Source organism: Podarcis liolepis, assembly GCF_965112155.1.
Source record: "Podarcis liolepis genome assembly, chromosome: 3".
Lineage (NCBI taxonomy): Eukaryota > Metazoa > Chordata > Lepidosauria > Squamata > Lacertidae > Podarcis > Podarcis liolepis.
Genome location: NC_139557.1, coordinates 55536723 through 55556779, shown reverse-complemented (window position 1 = coordinate 55556779; position 20057 = coordinate 55536723). Strand labels below are relative to the sequence as shown.

The window sequence follows — 20057 nt, the reverse complement described above, 5'->3', positions numbered from 1 at the left end:
GAAAAGCCTCCCCATTGTCTTTTCCTTCACAAATCCTGTCTTAAGGATATGTCTGTGTTTGAATAGGGTGTGAGCCTGTGACCTGGCCCAGGAACTAAGTATTTATCACTACAAAAAATGGCCAGGCTACCCCAGCAATCCAATCAAATAACCTGCCAGACAGGAGATAAACAACGATAGGAGAAAAACAACATTCAAATGTTCTGTTTTAGACCACCTTTTTGTGATGTAGGTGTGATGTATCTGGGGGTGGTCTTGATCTACAGGGTGGCAATTTCAAAAGTCTTTATAAGGCCTTGCACATCATTTTTCTGGGTCCCTCCTCTCTCCTGCAGGTGAGGGGAGCACCCTGTTGCAACAGATCAATAAAGATCAAGCTTACTAGCTGCTTTGCTTCTCAATATTCTCTGGTTGGCCTCTGTTATTCTCTCCTACCAATAGGGAACCTATGTAAGGACTCTATATGGGCTCTTGGATACCCCAAAAGGGATAAGGGCAATTTTTGTTTACAACATGGCCCAGCAACATCTCCAAAGCAACACACTTAGCTTCCGCTGATCTACTGGTGTTCAGAGAGTGATTTTTCCCACCCCTACCTGGAGATGTCAGGAATGGAACCTGAGACCAGGAGATGTGGTGAGGCAGCAGTGCTCACTTGATCTTTGCTCAGGAACGTTGCTGGTGCTCATCAGGAGAGGAGGGCAAAGCCAAGTAGTGGCAAGGTTGGCATGGTGTAAACACACCAGCTGAGCCAAACTGGTGCTCCTTGCCTCTCCCATTCTACCCCCTGGTAAGCAGCAGTAATACAATTGACTGGTGGTCAAGTGAGCCCCACCAGCACAACACACCACCTGATACTGCCCAGGACATCAAAGTATGCGCTGTACCACTGAACTACCTCTCCCTAAGGAAATCATACAAAAATACATCAGTTAAAACTCCCTGTCATTCAACATATTTTGCCTTAATTCTTGAATAAAATTGTTGCATTTTCATCTTCAGGCATCGATAATAGATGGATATATCACTTCCTTCCCTACAGATCAGCATATAAAGACATCTAATTCAATAATGTTCAAATCTCCACACTTCAAAGAAACCAAACTTTAAGCCACACTTAATAAGGGTAAGACTAAAATTGGAACAGCATTCTAGTTTCCAAGGACACTTAAAATCATTTTCCTAATTGTCCTTGGCAATCTTTTCATTATAGGTACCAACATTAATTATTGATGTACTACCAGTTTTTTAAAATCCATTATGCCTTCCTCACACAATAGGCATTTTAATCTCCAAGCATTCTTTGCAAGGGCTGTATCTATAGCAGGAGTAATTCACATTTACAAGTGTTGCCTAGATGGCTTCTACTATGTGGAGCACTCAATTGTTTGGGGATTGGATGGGATGAAGCCAACATTGATAATGCTATAAAATATGCTATAAAATAGTCCTTTTCAAAGGGAGCTTTTATTCCTAGATTAGTATCAGTGTTTAATTGACAGCCTCTTCAGTTAATTTATTACTGGGGTTATTGTGGCAGGAGGGAGAATTTGTACAAAGGCATTTGTGTTATGCCTGACTATCACTATCAAAACAAAGATGGCAGGGTGCGGTGCCCAAGGTGGGTGGGTGGGGGGAATCTCTCTGCATTTCCATGTAAGTACATGAATTTTCTTTTATGACTGTCAAAGGGAAGAGAGAATTTTCACAACAATGCAACATTTTCAAAGGAGAGCAGGTTGAATGTGTTTATGTTTTCAGATCCCTATTGAAAGAAACTCTTAGTTGAAGGCTACAGTTCAGCCTTTGTTACCTGAAAACAAAGAGAGGGAGAAATTGCCAATATGCACTCTCATAGGTGCACACACACAAAGTCAGATAAAAAGAGAAACATTGCTGGAAGCCTGCAGCCAAATAATTGACTGGTTAGTTCAAACTGATTCAACCCATGCTGCTCCCACACCATCTTTTGGCCCTTGCCATCCCCTTAGTGTTGCCATGTCACAATATGGCAGGGAGGGTAGCAGACACGACTGGCATAGTTCCCTTGCCATGGTTTAAACTGTAGAGTAGGGGTAGGCAACCTGTGGCCCTTCAGATGATGCTGGACTCCAGATCCCATCATCCTTTATCATTGGCCATGCTGGCTGGAGATGATGGGAGGTGCGGTCCAATAACATCTGGAGGGGGACATGGGAGAATGATCTGAATTGGAAATTGGAGAGAAAGACTAGGATATGGATGTGGCAAAGCAAGCCCTTCACGTCAATCTCAGCAGGATGAAAGTCTATCATGGATGGTTACTAACACCATGAAAATCAAACATGACATATAGCCAGAGGATATATCTAGGGGTTAACCAGGTTGGTCCCCACCAAGGGAATCATATAATTGTAGAGATGGAAGGTACCATGAGGATAATCTAGTCCAATCCCCTGCAACACAGAAATCTCAACTAGTTCATCATGACAGATGGCCATCCAACCTCTGCTTGAAAACCTCCAGGGAAGGAGAGTCCACAACCTCCTGAGGGAGACAGTTCCACTGTCGAACAGCTCTTACTGCCAGAAAGTTCTTCTTGGTGTTTAGTTGGAATCTCCTTTCTTGTAACCTGAATCCATTGGTTTGGGTCCTAGCCTCTGGAGCAGGAGAAAGCAAGCTTGATTCATCCTCCATTTGACAACCCTTGAGATATTTGAAGATGGCTATCATATCTCCTCTCAGTCTTCTCTTATCCAGGCTAAACATAGCCAATTCGCTCAACTGTTCCTCATACGACTTGGTTTCTAGACCCTTTTTATCATCTTATTTTGCTATCATTGCTAGCCTCTGTAACATCACTCTGCCAAGCCTTCTTTTACTTATTGGGCAATGCACATTCTGAATATAGTGCAAAGATTGCATATTTTTTTTTTATTCAGGTCTTTTGCATGGTTGGAGAGCAGTGCCGACTTGACTAGACAGTGTAAAAATCCTGTCTTTTGCTTCTCCCCCTTTGGCTTCTGATCCTGCCCACCCCTGGCATGAGATCCTTGGAAGCTTGTCTACAAGGGAAGGCAGCCCTTGGCCGAAAAGGAAGTTCCTCACCCCTGACTTACACCAATGATTAGAAATAATCCATTAGCTTGGAGGAGCTTGGCATTCCTCCTGAATAACAATTTGCCAGATGTTGAGTGAGCTTATACGGCTTTCTGCCCTGTTCGCCATGTTGCCGGCTCTTATATTATTTGCCCTCTCTAAATCTTGCCCATTTTGGAAATGCACAAGATAAGCTTCCCTATCAAATGTAGGAAGAGGGCTGTGCCCATCAATTTATGGGTTCCGTCTATTGCAGAGGCCTAGAATTCCACAAGTGCGTGCTTCTTAACCTGAAATGTGTGGCAGGTCACTCATTCTGTGTGGAGAGTTCCCCAGCAGACATTGCCGGCATTTCTCTCATCAGTGGTAAATATCTGGGAAATCACTCTCCACATTTTTTGGCACAGTAAATCTTGCAGCCAGCTATGTTTTAGAGATAAATTACAGCACATTCAACTGCTATTCAGTCCAATGCATCTGCACTGTATATTTTTTAAGCAAACTTTGCAGCAAGCGTTAATGCCAAAGGATAGGCCATATATTAACTGTGTTTACTAATCCAGAAAAGATCCTGCTTTCTCATTCATGGGGATTTAGGATTGTTATCAGTGATTAAAGTAGGTTTATTGCTTGAAATACTAAGCTATATTGTTGACGACTGATTATTTTTAAAAAAACAAACATACCAACATTTCTTCTCATTATATATGCACAATTGGTCTCAAGGGGCAGCAGAGAAATACCACAGGGTTTGGTAACAGTTTTAACCATTCTGAAAAATAAGCAAGCTTGTGGCCATATGAAACTATTGTGTGATTGTTCTGCCTTGAAATCAGGCTGAATATAAGGTTGACATCTTGCAACATGGACCCCACACATAGACTTGAAAACATGAAGTCTTTCAACCCTTTACAGACCTAAGAACCTATGAGCATAGGCAGGTATGTTACAGAGTCAGACCAATGGTCCAGAGTCAGACCAATCGCTCAGAACTGACCGGCAGCAAAGGTTCACATAACTGTGTGAAGCAATGTCCCATAATATAAAACATATTTCTATGTTATATTCACCAATATTTGCATTTTTAAACACACTTTAATATATGCATCTTTGTACACATTACTTGACTGGAGAACTGCACTGAAAAATTCAGAGAAGTGTGATTTTCAGAAGATGTGTTTGGTTTGTGTGTTATTCTGGAGTGTGTGAATTAGGTAGGTTCACCTTTTAATGCAAACTGCATTGAATTCCCCCTCCCATCCTTAGCTCTTCCCTAGCAATAGCAGAGTTTAAAGACAGATTGAAAATAAGCAGCATAGTAAGCTCACATCTTATGCAAGGGTTTGGTTCCAGGGGTTCATGTGTAAATGCAAAACTGCATAAAACCAGGAACCCCCAGAAATGGGATCCCTGCAAGGTGGAGGGCTGCTTACCTACCTTTGGGGAGGTGGTGCAAAGGCTCTAGGATCCTGCCAGAGCCTTTGTGACATCTTCTTAAAGCCGGGTAGGCCTGGATCACAGTTTTGCATTGGTGGGGGTAGTGGGAAGTAAATAAACAGAGAGTGGATTTATTTCCCCCATCCACCCATGCAAAGCTGCAATTGTGTAAATTAAATAAGCATAAGGTGCGGGCTTACTGTACATCCTTACTGCCCCTCTTCAGAAAGATGTTTGCACCATGGCAGCAGAAGCTAATTTATAGGACTAGGCTGCTGTCCATAGCATGAAGTTCTTTTGAGGCAGGACTACTACAGCAACTCTTGCCAGCCATTTTAGAAATGGGGAGGGGAGGTTGTTCTCTCATCTGATGCCTTCTTCTAATGCTTCTGTTATAATCTAGCTGAAACCAAGTGTTAATTCCTTTAAAATGCAACTATGTTACAATACAGATCAACATTACTGCGTAATTTGAAATTAAAATAATAGGAGGACAAGCAGGCAAGTTTTGCTTGGCATCTGCTGTTGTGTCCTATTGAATCTGGCAAGCCCTCATCTAAGCAGGCACAAGGCCATCCTCAACAGATGGCCATGAGCTGAGCCTGCCAAAAGACCATGTATGATCATCAGACGTGTTTGCTAAGGGCAGGATTCCAGGCTGGGAATGTTGAAATTGTTTTCTATCCCAAGCTTACATGCCTATGGCTAAAAGAGCCATACATTCGCTGCCATCTCTCTCTCTCTCTCTCTCTCTCTCTCTCTCTCTCTCTCTGACGGGCAACCAGTCGAAATGATAAAATTGGTTCCATGATCAGAGGATGTGGCAGGTGATTATTAGCATCCTGGGAAAGGATGAAGATAAAAGCTATTAACAGCTTCAAGTGTTCCACTCCCTTTTGGGATCTTTGGAAGACTTCATGGCATTGGCTTCTAAAGCAGCCAAACCGGATGGTCTAAACTTATTACACAGCTTTAACTACCAGGGCCAGATAAAGGATTGGGGGCGGGGAGAGCCAGTAATGACCATTAGGCATTCTGGAATATAGGGACATGTCCATAGTACAGCCTGTATGCTAGCAATTTGGAGTGTCAACACACAGCCAGATAAACCTGCCCTATTGTGAGGAGTCCAGTCCCCTGCTTGATAACACAGTGAGCTCAGTGAATTAAAAACGATGCTTTATTGTCAAACAAATAGATAGCTCTGGACAGCTTTAACACAGCCTCCGCCATCATCAATCAAGATGACCCTTCCCTGGGAACTGGCTGCAAACCTTCCCTGGGAGCTGGCTCATTCATGACACCTATAAACCTATGACTCTCGAAATCTTTATGGACTCCAACTGCCATCATTTCCAGCTAGCATGGCCAGTGGTCAGGAATGTCAAGAGTGCTTGTCCAGCAACATCTGGAAACCAACAGGTTAGCCACCCCTGCTGTAAACTCTAGAAAGTTGATTATACAAAGTACAGTATTGCAACTACTTTTCAAAATAAATCCTGCCCAGATGTGCTCTAGATCTTATTCTATCACTCACAAGGTTTGTCTTTGGCTATTCTTAATCTGTTCTTGTCTTCATCTTTCCAGTTGATTCTTAGATTGTTTTGATTGGTAGGGGCTTTGATTAAAAAATAAAACTGGCACAGTAGAGATTGAGGACAACTTCAGAAAGGGAAGATAGAATTCAAGATCCATTTCCTGCTTGGAGAATCGATTGCATACTTACGCACATGAAAAATAACACACATCCATTTGTTTAGGCATGCCTGCAGATCATTCTCTGACCACGTGTTTAGCAAATCATGTGTGCTGGAGTGGGGGGAATGTACATCTATGCTAAGAATTGCTTAACTCATCACTGAAATGTGTAATCACCTCACCATGAGTTGTGGCACCTCTTCAACAATGTGCAGCAGAATAGCACAACAATTGAGGCCAGGAAGTAAGGAATGCCACATTGAATGAAAACCCCTGGAGGGGGTGCTAAACTTGGCCAAGCAGGCACTGACAGTATTGGGGAGAAATCTTGGGAGAAGGCAAAATAAGGGTGAAGTAGATCCTGATGGTCAAATTCCCATTTCACATATTAAACTGTTTATTCCCCAAAAGAATCTCCCACTATCAAGTTGGTCCTAAGTTATTATCTTCTCCAAAGCAAATTATGGTGAAATAAGATTTAGATCCAGCTAATTATATTCATTGTGCGGTCTTCCTTAATTTAAAATTCTAATTTAAGGTTGTATTATTATTATTATTTAGTTGTAAACGCAATTCAGTGCAAAGGTGAGCCTACAAATCAGGACTTTCCAAAACAATACATGAACTGAGACGCCCCCATCCTTCAAAATTCACAGTAGTTTTGCAGTGCCATTCTTCTGCCAAGTAAAGTATGCAATAATACATGTACTGGAGTAAAGTGTGTAAATATCAGGAGAAATGACGTAAAAATGTTTATATTGGGCAAAATTACATACAAAAATGTGTGTACAGTGGTACTTCGGGTTACATATGCGTCAGGTTACAGACGCTTCAGGTTACAGACTCCGCTAACCCAGAAATAGTACCTCGGGTTAAGAACTTTGCTTCAGGGTGAGAACAGAAATTGTGCTCCGGCAGCAGCAGGAGGCCCCATTAGCTAAAGTGGTGCTTCAGGTTAAGAACAGTTTCAGGTTAAGAACAGACCTCCGGAACAAATTAAGTTCTTAACCCGAGGTACCACTGTATTAAAAGAAATTCACACTCAAACTGGTTTAAGACAGGAAAAATAAGAAAGAAGTCACAGATTAACCTAACCCAGGCTGTGTGTAGGTGTTAGGAGAAGTGAAAGGTTTCCCCACCCATGAGCAGTAAAAATTAATAGTAAGCCTTCCTGTAAGTAGGCTTCATTGAGATAGAAATGGTTGTCTAACAGCTACAAGGCAGAAATTGAACCGGCGATGCCTTTCCTGGTATACAGATAAGATGTGATGATGGAGTGGGTCACCTGTTTAGTTTTGGGCTGTGATGCAGGAGTTCAGGAGACTGCTGTGCAGGCTTGTTTTTTCCCCTTAGCAATAGCCCAGGACAAAAACGATTTTAAAGGAAGAAGCAGAAAGCGTATGAGACCCTAGATTCAAAAGCAGCCAGATTCTGTTGGAGTACCTGCTGTGGAAACTCCGGAGGGTCCTTTGCCTCACGAAGAGTTTCTATCTGCATGAATCACATAGCATCCTATGGCCAATGTCACTCTAGGTTTTCTGGGCTAGGACTCTATGTTTAGAAAAAACGAGCAGCATTTTGTACCAGCTTTGAACATTTTTCAAAGTTTTGAACATTTCCAAGGACAGCTGCACGCATTATGGAAAACACATTTAGATGTGCCTAAGACACATGTAGCCATTGTCCCTAAAGTAAGGATGCATATAGTAAAATACAATGCAGATGTTTCACACACCGTCCTTGTCAAATTACAAGACCGTGTTTCATTGTATTAAGCAGAAATATGTGCCTGTGGCTGTAAGTGATTGATGGCGACTTCTGCTGCAAGGGGTTTCCATACAGCCAAGGCAGTACTGCCATCTAGCGGTATGGTGGCTGTCTTCTAAAAGCTTTCCTCCATTTTTTTAAAAAAATAAAAAACCCCTATCATTAATGATCTGTGGCAAGGCCTGCACGAACACATTATTGTCCAATCCTGCTGTAACCTAGTAAAAGAAATCAGAGACACCACATGATATGTCTAGTGTGACAGGCAATAGGACATAACTCGCATTGCAAGTGTGGATGGTATTGAATATGTTGCTGAGAGCAGCAGCATCTGTGATAGAATAACGGCCGGCTAGACACACTCCAAATAGTTTGAACTTCCTTTCCTGTCTGGCCTGCATGAGAGTCTGGAGCTGTTTATATGGAAGTAATTTCATGTCACTCTTGGAAACAGATTTGATTATTACACACTTCTGAATGAGGAGCTGAGGAAGACATTTCTGCACCAGTCACCACAATGATGATGATGCCGAAAGGATCTTTCCTCAGATCAGAACTGGCAATTGCCTTGTGCTTATTATTTATAGGTTTTATTTTACATATGTGCCCACCACCCCACCTTCCCAGCAGATGTTCTCCAATGCAGCTGGCATGATTTACTTATTTATGTTAAATATTTGTAAACTGTTTTAATAGTTTTTTTTTAAAAAAACACCCATTGATATATAAGAGAAAAAGCATGCAATACATGATACCAGGATATAAAAACAGGATGAAATACTATCCCACAGTCGCACAGTGACCAGTAATATATGTGACCAACATTGCTACTCTTGACAATGCTTGGGTGAACAAAAACATTTTTCGCATAGGCTGAAAACATAAAATCGTCATGAGATGTATTTCTAAATTTATAAATGCTGGAAATGTATAAATAAATACTGCTGTATATTAGTTCACCGGGGTGACCATTTCCATTGCTAGTGATAATTCATGACAACTAGATTGTGGGTTGGGCTCCAAACCAGTAGAGGGAGCCCAAGTATTGCTTTGCCCTCTTCCTAGGACAATGGAGCAAATACAGCCCCTCCATTCATGTATGTAGGCACACACTACTGAATACTCTGCCATATTTTGTCAGTTTGTCACTTGCTTACTTCCATTGAAGGAAATAATATTTGAAGCAATCTGTAAGATTGCTAAAATGGTCTGAAATCTCCTCAGCTATTAATAAAAGCAAATTTCATATTTTAAAGACCCCCCCCCTTGATATCAGACGCTTGACCAAAATCCATTGGTATGTGCTCTAAGGCCTTGAATAGAAAATGATACGGTTTTAGGACAAAATCAGAGGGATTTCTCCTAACAAATGCTTATATTTTCACAGATATACACAGATGGTGGTCAGCATCATAGGCTTCCAGTTAGGAAAATGCATGGCTATCAAGATGCACAAGGGACCACCAAGTGCTTTTTCTCTATATGGACTGAGCAGCCAATATTCAGGGCTTTCCCCCCCCCAGCCAGAACTCGGCAGAACTGAGTTCCAGCACCTCTCCGGTGGGCACCATTTCCAATCAAAGAGAACAAGGGAGGTGTTCATGGTGAGTTCTGGCACCTCTCTTTCTAGAAAAACAGCACTGAGTGCCAGTGAATCTGTGTGGGGAGCTAGTTAGTAGCTGCAGTATCAGCCACTTCCATGTTCTGATCTGTATTTTCACAGCGACAGACGCAATACGGAGGCATGCACTTTGGCTTCTCTCTAATGTGGTAGTAAAGATTTAATAGAAATGTTAATACCTCTGCTACACGATGATTTGAAGTGCTAAAGTAATAGTTGGTGGGACATAGGACAGGTGGCAATATCTAAAAACCCTGCGATAACAGCCCAATTGACATCTGTTTAATGTCTTCTTTGCATCCTCCTGTTGCTAGTCCATTTCCTCCAGCACCTCTTCCCAACCAAGACATTTGGAGAGGAAAGGAAACACGATAGAACCCAACATGTTTAATTTAAAAACAGATATAAATTTTAATATTGGCCATGAGAAGATGCATTTGTTCAGAGAATGCTTTATTGCAGGCTTCAATAGTTTTGTTGCCAACATTAGCAGAAAGCTTTGCAAACCAAAGGCTTTTAAAACAGAATTATGGACCCTCTACAGCCATATCTCACCACATTAAGCACTTTTTAATGGTTTAAACAAGTCGGCGGGTCATGACACGTTTTGGAGTAAGTGCTTGTTGGATAAACGGAAAAGTAGCAATGATCCACTAAGAACAGTTCTCTACAAAACCTGGTCCTCTTCTTTTACTCAAGATGTATGAAAGCTAATTCATATGTCGCCATTGCACTGTGGTCAGGCACCACACTGGCCTGGCAATCACAAAGGACCACATGAAGTGGTTGAATGATGTGATTATTTCCCCTCATAAAGAGCAAAAATAATAAAGTCCAGCAAGAATACTAAGTGATTAATAGTAGCTGGAATTTTCAGAGAGCGTTTCAGAATTGAGTACATAACACCCAAAAATGGTCAACCAGTATTACCTTTAAAAATAATTTGGTTTTTCCTTCTTTCGCTTCACTTGCAAGTAGCAGTGAGACTAAGTTTATAGTTAAGTTTATTATATGTATCTTATTTGTTATGTGTTTTTTATCTGGAAAAAAATACTTTTTAAAAAACCCTCAGCCATATTAATGAAATAGGAAACTATTTAAGCTTGATCTGCACCTTCCTTGAGTGCTTTTTCCTGGCTGCAAAGTGTCCTTGAACAGCGGCAAACCCTCTTTCCTCCCTGCCTAGAGGGTAGAGTTGTGTGTGTGTGTGTGTGTGTGTGTGTGTGTGTGTGTGTGTGTAGAAATCTCTGACATTACTTCAAAGACACATAGACTACTGCACAAATGTAAGAGCCCCATTTATACTCAGGCCACTTTTTTGTTTCTGGCCCTTGCCTGCTTCTACTGCTAGCCCCACCCACTGCCAGGCAGCCCTTGGAAAATCACCCCAAAGCAGTTTCCTGCTTCTGCTGCAAAATGTAATTGGGTATCTGGAAGCAGCAGTGGTGCAGTGGCGAGATGGAGGGACCAGCATTGCTGCTGCTTACCATATGGGTATACCAGCAGGAGTGCTGGATTGGCAGTGGAACTCCTTGACACACCTAGACAGCCCTAACCTTGCTCCCACCCCAGTCCTGTCCAAGAAAGCAGTTCTGGCAGCACTGAGTGGGCAGCTACATGACTTGACTCCACTACCAACCTGTCACTGTTGTCTGGCAGTAACACTCCAGTGTCTCAGGAAAAGGTGTCACCCAGCTCTAAAATTTAACTGAAGAGGCCAGAGACATCCGTATAGAAACCACTTGCTCTCCCGCTCCAGTTACAGCACCTCTTCTGTACTGAGACAGTGTTTTGGGTGAGGCCACTTCCCAGATACCTTCGTACAATTGTGCAACGGTGTTAAATGCTGCCCCCATGCACAGTGTTTTTGGGTGGAAGAAACCCTTCCTTGTCACAGAAACAGGAAGTCATTCTCCTTTCCCCTGCAACTGGCCGAGGATTACGTGCCGAAGAACAGGGATTGTGAAGTCCCCAGAGCTGCAGGCTAAAAAACATAATGCAGGGGGTTTCTTTAGGCTTTGAAAGGAGAAAGTCAACCCCCAGCTATGGACCAGATGGTTTAAATATGGTGATTACCAAATCCTGAAGTTAAAATAGTTTAATTACAAAGTCAATACTGCGGCCAACCTCAACTAAGCCTTTAACATAAAAACAACAGACGGCCTAGAGCAAACGGTAAGGCAATGTTTAACCAGAACTTTGCATTAGCTACTGCAGTTGCCTTTTCCTGAAGATCAACTCATTTCCCAGTTTATGTTTGTTAATCATCCCTGTTGTGGTCCCAAGTCGTCATGGACAGCATGAATGAAGTGCATCTCATGAGAACAGTCTCCTGCAAGTACAATGTTATGTTCTATCTTCTCTAGCAGTGGAAAGGTGGCTGTGCGGCATCCGCCAATAGGGAAATTACAGGTTAAAGCCAGCTATGTTCTGCCCAGAATAGACCCACTGAAATTAACGGATGTGGCTAAGATAGATCCATTAATTTCAATGAATTTGCTTTGAGTAGATCTTAGTTGGACGTATGATTTTCTTATTAGTTGAAAAAGCACAGCCACCTTTGCACTGGTATAAAAGATTCACTCCTACTGCTCTCTTAGTCATTTGCTCACTGAGAGCACCTCTGCTGGTCCATGGTTCCATGAAGGAATTGGTGATGAAGGATATGGATGGGGAGAGAGGACTATCTAATGGCCCCAGCCACTTGTCAGAATGGCTCCCTGGCTGGATCCAGTTCCTCAACCCTGGTTTATGGTAAACCTTTCCTTTTTGTCTTCTTTTTTTTTTTGCTCAAAGTTTTCCTTTCCCATGACTGCTTTTTTGTTTTGTTTTTGCAGGGCGGAAAAATAAGGGCACACAGCAGCCAGCCAGACACCTACAATTCCTAGGCTGCAGCTGGCAGCTTCGGAGGCTGCTCCCTGTTTTAGAACAGGCAAGGGCAGAGAAAGGCTGCAAGCAGCTGCAACATTTGGCCCTAAGAAAAGATGTGCATTTTGAAAAAGGTTCTGAAATATGCTGAGGGGTGGATAAGTCAAGCATTCTTTGTGATTGCACTTTAACAAATTGCCTCTCCTATGTTTTATCATTTTGCATTGTCTGGCACTGAAGCCGTTCCTATCAGGGCAGATAAAATTGGGGAAAATCTGATTTGGCCAGTGGTGCGTGCCCATGGGTATCAGGTATCCAATTGTTCTCCCCACAGATGTCATAGCCACATGTAACACAGAGAGAATTCTGCTTTGATCTCTCCCTCCACTGCTTGTTTGGCTTTTGAGTCTCAGGAGCTCTTCTTGAGAAGAGCAGATAAAGTGGTGCTTAAGGGAGACAGGCTTTTTGTGGGCAGACAATGCAGGTGTTAAAGTAGAAATCCTAGACATTCATGATTGCCCACGGAGGGACATAGACACATCACTGTTAAATCTTACCCAGACTGCTTCATGTTCAGATCCACTTTGCAGAATGCCGACAAAGATGAAAACAAAGTTTTTTGGGACCTGAGGAAAAGGTGAGCAGTGTAACCCAAGTGTCTTTAAAATCCTGCCCAGGTGAATGGCAAAGTTCAATCCCTCATAAACCACGGAGGTGCTATTCTGGGTTCCTTGACGGGTGGAGGAAGATTAACAGCAAGATTCAAATAGCTGTTCTGAGTTAAATTTCCAAAAACAGAAGCAAAAAGCAGCATGTGTGGAGATTTTTGTGCCTACATTTTTGTACTGATTATTTATTACCAGAGATGAATGCAAGTGGTGTTCCCCTCCCTGCCATCGCAGATGTAATGCCAGTTAATAACACTTGCTGGCTTTACAGGACTATTGTAAGAGTGGCTAAGTTTGTATACAAGAAGTGCTTTGAACACTCGAAATGTGCCATATCAATGTCTATCATTTAGTTACTTCAACAAAATGACCATTGTGTCAGAGACACATGCCTTGGAGATATCCAGCCTGGATCACTGCAATGTTCTCTACATGTGACAATGTTCTGTACATGTTACTGTCCTTAAAAATGGCCCAGAAGCTTCAACAGGAGTAGAGTGCGGCATCAAGAACACTTGTAGGACTTATTAGCACACCTATTCTCTGTCAGTTGCTCTGGCCGACTCTTGGCCACTGAGCCCAATTTAAGGTGCTAGCTTTGGCCTTTAAAGCCCTAAGCAGTTTGAGATGAGGCTATCTGAATGATCACCTACACTCATATGTACCTTCCTTGTCTTTAAGAATGCCATCAATGTTCTGGGCCAGGCTTGCTAAGTACCAGGGACAGCGCCTTGTTTGTGGTGGCCCCATCTATCTGGCCTGTCCTCCCCAAGGGGAATTTGTAAACTCCCTGCCTCTGTTGTCATTTGGAAAACCCTAAAATTCCAGTCGGCATTTAAGTAAATCTGTAGCTATTATATTTAAGAATTAAGGATTTTAAATTGATTTTATTGCATATTGCAAGATTTGACTCTTGGGATTTTAACTGAATTTGGGATTTTAACTCTTGGGATTTTTATTGCATATTGCAAGATTTGACTCTTGGGATTTTAACTGAATTTGTTGTAACCCACATTGGGAGGGCACGCACTCTAAAAGGCAGACTAGTAATCCATTAAATGGTGGTGGTGGGTAGCAGTAATTTAGTTAATGAATTAATTTATTGTTACATTTATCTTCTCTCTTTCTTTCATGGAGCTCAAGAAGGAGTCCACGATTCTCCCCCTCCTCAATTTATCCTTGTAATAACCCTGTGAGGTAGGTTAGGCTAACAGACAGTGACTGGCCCAAGGTCACCTTGTGAGCTTCAGGGCTGAGTGGAGATGTGAATCCTGGACTCAACACTCTTTGCACTGCACCATTCCGGTCACTACTACAACATCACTGAGATTTTCTTACGATGAAAGATAAGCAGAAGCCTATTAGCATCAGGTAGGAATGGTTCTATGGCATTTTGTTATAAACATCATCATCATTCCCAAAGATGGCTTGCAATAATAAAAATTCAATAAAATTACACAGAGTACAATGGCAAATGTACATTATTCATTTTAGTTTCAAGCGTGAAAATTGACTCCATATTAGTTTCCTGTCAGAGCCTGATGTTTCTTTGACGCTCGGCATGTAAGTATATTTGTATGTGTATTTGACAGGGTTTTTTTCTTCTTTGCCTTATGAGCTGACAAAGATGTGAGCCTTTTGTAGAGCAAATCTCCTGAGTAAAGCTTCTCATACAATGGGAGAAATACTCCTATTAACTTGCCACCACAGCGCATGAAGGAGACAAAAAGACTCTCAATATCAATCTCTTTTTAAATGCAGAATTTAACTGTGTATCTACCTTTACTATAGCAACCAGGGCATGGGGCAACCCGAACATGTGGCCTTTTATTTGATCAGGGATAATAATCAACTAAGCCAAGAGGAAGGGAAGTAGATTTTCCTATTTCAACTGCTTACTAGGATCTTTCTGCTATTCCCAGGTGCCTATCTCAAGACCATTCTAAAAAGCATTTGGATGCTAAATAACTTGAATTCTAGAAGTAAGGTACCCAGCAGCTTGTAAAAATCTCATGTTCTCCTAAGCAGTTCCCTAGCTTCCTTGCTTTGTACTGGGAAAGTGTGACCTGCCCTGGTCTCACCATTCTCCCCCAGTATCTAATGAATGGAGGTGCCAACGCTTTAATCTCCTGGCCTCTGCAATACTTCCTCGCATCCTAGCAAACTTATTCCACGGGTGTGAGAAATATTTAATACTGTTGGAAGATTGTTTGGATTATAGGGGCCAGAAAAGGAAGAATAAGCCATCTGCCTCAGACTGGAGGTTGGAGAGGCATGGTGAGATGATAGCTGGGGCAGCTTGTGGCCATCATAGGGCTTGTGTGACACTGGCAAACTCAGTCTCTACCTGCAGAGATCCATCCCATGGTTCACCTCCCAATAATCTGAACAACACAGTCATTCCTTACATAAATACACACACATACACAGGTGTTTCCAGGCCCTCTCTCCTTAGATCTCTCCAACACACACACACACACACACACACACACACACACACACACACACACACACCCTTATCATGATGATGACACTCCACTAGCTTGTACATAAAACCTCAGAAGATTCTGTTGACACTGATGGGTTAAGAACAGAACAGAGCATGGTGTTCAATATGTACTAGATGCAGGACTTAAATTAAAGCCTTTTAAAGGGGATTCTAAATTTAATGTTTGCGGAGCTAGGGTGATCTATCTTTGCAGCCTTACACTATGGATAAAACAGATGTGGTGCTGTGTGTCAGAACATCTGAGGATGTGGCAGTCAACAATTCATCCTCTGATCACATGCACTGCAGGCCACCAAGCAGGTAAGAAGCTTGCCTTTCTATTCTAATGCCGGAGATAGGCAGATGCCAGCAGGATGCTGCTGTTTCTTTTCAGGGTAATAATAATAATAATAATAATAATAATAATAATAATAATAATAATATTTATTATTTGTACCCCGCCCATCTGGCTGGGTTTCCCCAGCCACTCTGGGTGGCTTCCAACAAAAGATTAAAAATACATTAAAACATCAAACATTAAAAACTTCCCTAAACAGGGCTGCCTTCAGATGTCTTCTAAAAGTCAGATAGTTGTTTATTTCCTTGACATCTGATGGGAGGGCATTCCACAGGGTGAGTGCCACTACAGAGAAGGTCCTCTGCCTGGTTCCCTGTAACCTCAATTCTTGCAGTGAGGGAACCACCAGAAGGCCCACAGAGCTGGACATCAGTGTCCAGGCTGAATGATGCGGGCGGAGACACTTCTTCAGGTATACAGGGCCGAGGCCATTTAGGGCTTTAAAGGTCAGCACCAACACTTTGAATTGTGCTCAGAAATGTACTCAGTAGAGAGGTATATACACATCACAACCATAAACTATGGTGATACCATGTAAGGCTACAAAAATATTGGCAAGGTGACTTAGGCATGGTTCAATGTGTTCCAAAAAATGCAGTCAGGATTTTAGAATCTAACAGTGTTTCTCAAACTTGGGTCGCCAGCTGTTGCTGGACTCCCACAATTCCCGCTAGCTAAGGATGATAGGGTGTCTAAGGTGACTAAGGTCAAAGGGGCCCAAAGGAAGACATGTGGAATGCCTGGTTTGGACAAACCCTAGATACCCTTCCTTTCATGCTGCATGTGGTAGTGCAGCTGAAAGATTCAGAAGGGAGGAATGTTTTCAGTTATGAAGGAGCTCTGAGATTTATCAGTCACTGGAACTGAGAGACAATTTAACACATGGTGGATCCAATTGTATCATGAGGGATTCAGAATAATGCTGAGCATGAAAAATGATGGCTAAAGATAATGTTTCCATGTGAAATATATGCTTAAACAGCCTGCCCTCCACAAGTTCTGAAGTACAACTTATGATCCAAAACACCTAGTGGGTATCAGGTTGGAAAAGAGTTAGGTCTGAACCAATCAGAGAACAACAAAATAACAAACGAGGCTGCCGCTTGATAGCATTTGAAATAAACCCTTTAATCCACAAGATTAGAAAAATGCAATTTTGGTCCAGATAGGTTTGAAGCAATAAAATGAAATGATGAACTTGTGGCTCTGCAGATGTTATTGGACTACAACTCCCATAATCCCCAGCCACTGCTCTGTGTTGTCTGTGGCTGATGGGAAGTGGAGTCCCACAACATCTGGATGACTACAGGTTCTCCACCCCATCATAAAAAATGACCCTGTAAACATTTCCATAGGAGGTAGAACACATACATTTGACAATCTGCCAAACAGAATTGCAACTTGCAAAGAACTCTGCAACTCCAATAAATAAAGGTAAATAACATGTGTTAAATAATGTTTCTTTGCTTTTACAAAATAAACAAAATGTATGTATGAAGATACAGGACAACTGCTTTTTAAATATAAATTAGAGGAATAATGAGGCAGAGGATTGTTTCCCCCCACAATTCATTGGAACTTATTGCTGGTTTTTCTTGCTTCGAAGACATGGCACAACAAAGCAGAGCAGAAAGACAAACATTCTGGGACTTTAGCAACAAAAAACAAGCAAATATTTCAGTGCTTTATGGAGAAATACTGTGAAAATTTCATCAGCTCACATGGATCATGGACTGGCATTCTGATTTTATATATTGAAAGGCTTACTCATATGGTAGGTGTGTTCATGTACACATGGGATGTTACATAGGCAAGCACTACAGTTCATGGCTGCCGTCACATTACTCAGGCACCAGATGTTTCACGTAAGTGCACCACTGTCACAGTCACACTGCTTCATGGACTTTGTGGTGTGGGAACATAGGAAGCTGCCTTCTGCTGCATCAGGCCATTGATCCGTCTAGCTCAGAATCTTCTACTCTGTGCTGACTGGCAATTGTTCTTCAAGGCAGGAGTTGTATCCAGGCCTACCTGGAGCCAGTAGTGAGCAGAGTGGTGGGGTTGTGCTGCTCACCTGACCTCCTTCCAGTTCAGTTGCTGGATGCCAACTGTGAGCAGTATGTACATACTAAAGATATCTAGGGCCGGTGCACAAAAGCTAGCGGACCTCCAGGTGTAAAATAAAGCTACACTTCACTATGCATGCAGCAAATATAGAGTACAAAGCACTTGGTGTAATACAGTAGTGAACAAAGTGCATATTGGTACATATCCAGTGCCTGTACAAAATTAATTAGAGAAAGGATGGTAACTAGGACATTTAAGTTGAACAAGAGTGTTCACTCTGATTATGCCTTCTTTATAGGTTGGAGAGCAGCAACTGCTGCCTCAGAGCAACACCAGAACTCTGTGATTTAGGGGTGTTGCTGTTAGATGAACTAGAACATCATAATGGTGCAGCAAAGCTGTTAAATCCAGACTAGCCAACTCATTGTCAGGTGTGAACCTGCACACTGTTGTAACCACGAGGTGGTGCATAGGGTACATCATGCATCAAGGGGCAGCAAAGTGATCACCAAGAAAGAACAGCATCCTGATTTCACGGAAATAAGCAAGAATATTGGTTATAATTGTGACAAGGAGAGAAAATGCAATGGACAATCTCTTTTCCTGTGTTTAAGACCAGAGACACTTGAGACAGGATGGACTCTGCAACCAGCTGTAGTTGCTTTTTCAGTGCATTGTAAAATCTTCTTGGTAGTCTTAAAACATTATGTGTAATACTTTTTCATTCCTATTCGCCATCAAGTCCTGGGACTGAAGACTGGGTGCAGCCACTTCTGGAAGTCAGGTGCCTCCAGCAGCAGTTCCCATGAAAACAGTATTGATTGGTGGCAAGGTGGAGACCATCTCACTATTACCTTGCCCAGAAGAATCCATTGCTTCCTGTGAAGGGCATTGTCTAGAATGTCCATACATACATTGGGAGGAGGATGCAGATATAGCAGGCTGCAGATCTGAAGCTACAAAGAAAATGGCAACAGTTACTACTTCCAGTGCTTAATTTCTAGGGGTGGGGGGAAGGAGACATAGGCCATGGCTTTAGTTTGCTTGTAAATAGCACCCTCTGATCTGCAAGTTCCATCCTGCTATAGGAGGACTTGCTCTACTTAGTAGAGCAAGAAATACAATGTGCGTAAGTTCGGGAGCACTTTCATCTTTTACTTTCAAGGTGCAGCCCTGGCACTATGAACAGTTCTGGCATAAATTAAGCCTTCTTCATTCTTCCTGCCTGCAAACATAGATTAAGTAAGGAACAGGGAGTTAACACTCTTGGGTGTGTGTGATGGTCATGAGGCCCTGTTGGGTTCCTCTGAACCCCAGCTTTTATTAAAAAGACATTTCCAACCATAACAACATTTCTGAAGAATGTTCGTGAGAAAATGCCCAGCATTTCCAAAGGGGAGCCCCAGAGGACACCTTTGAACAGAAAAGTGGGAGTGGGTGTGATGCAGAGGAACCACCCTCCTACCATAGCTTTCCAAATCACATATGTAATGGGCCATACTTAGAGCTTGGGAGAAGGGGGAATCAATCATTCATTAGTTGTGATTAATTTCTAAAGAGATGAATGACAGCATTTCAGCCTTCCTAGACATTACACCCTCTGAGCTGAAAGTCTTATGTCTGAGATACATGGAGGTGGTGGAGGAAATGTACAATGCCTCCATTCTAAAGCTGGGGTCTGGCACTGGCTGTAGGTTTTGCAGCTGAGATTCCCATGTAAGTTAAAACGTAAACCCATTTTTCATGCTTGGATCTAAGGCTTGTATGCAGTGCAGCACTAAGAAGGCATCCAGTCAGTGCGAAGGTTCTTCTACAATGGGACTCTCCCCAATCGCTTCTAGAGTTTTGGCGTTTCCCGGACATTTAGGTGCAGATTTGGGGAGGGAATAGGAAGTGTATGTGGGGGAGATGGGAAGTCCCATTGCCCAAGTGAGAACTCTTGCACTGATGATATGCTTACTTAGAGTTGCACTGGATACAAGCCCATGCATGAAGCAAATGCATGGA

General features: G+C 42.3%; 1 protein-coding gene across 2 annotated transcripts in view; it reads right to left on the bottom strand.

The window, feature by feature from the left end:
* Positions 1–17090: 17090 nt before the first annotated feature.
* RFX6 (regulatory factor X6) overlaps positions 17091–20057 on the bottom strand; it is a 30120-nt gene continuing 27153 nt past the window's right edge. For both annotated transcript variants that reach the window (XM_083497773.1, XM_083497774.1), the window contains exon 19: positions 17091–19006. In XM_083497773.1, the coding sequence (XP_083353899.1) occupies positions 18831–19006 (176 nt within the window). In that variant the 3' untranslated portion in view covers positions 17091–18830. The remainder of the gene's footprint in view (positions 19007–20057) is intronic.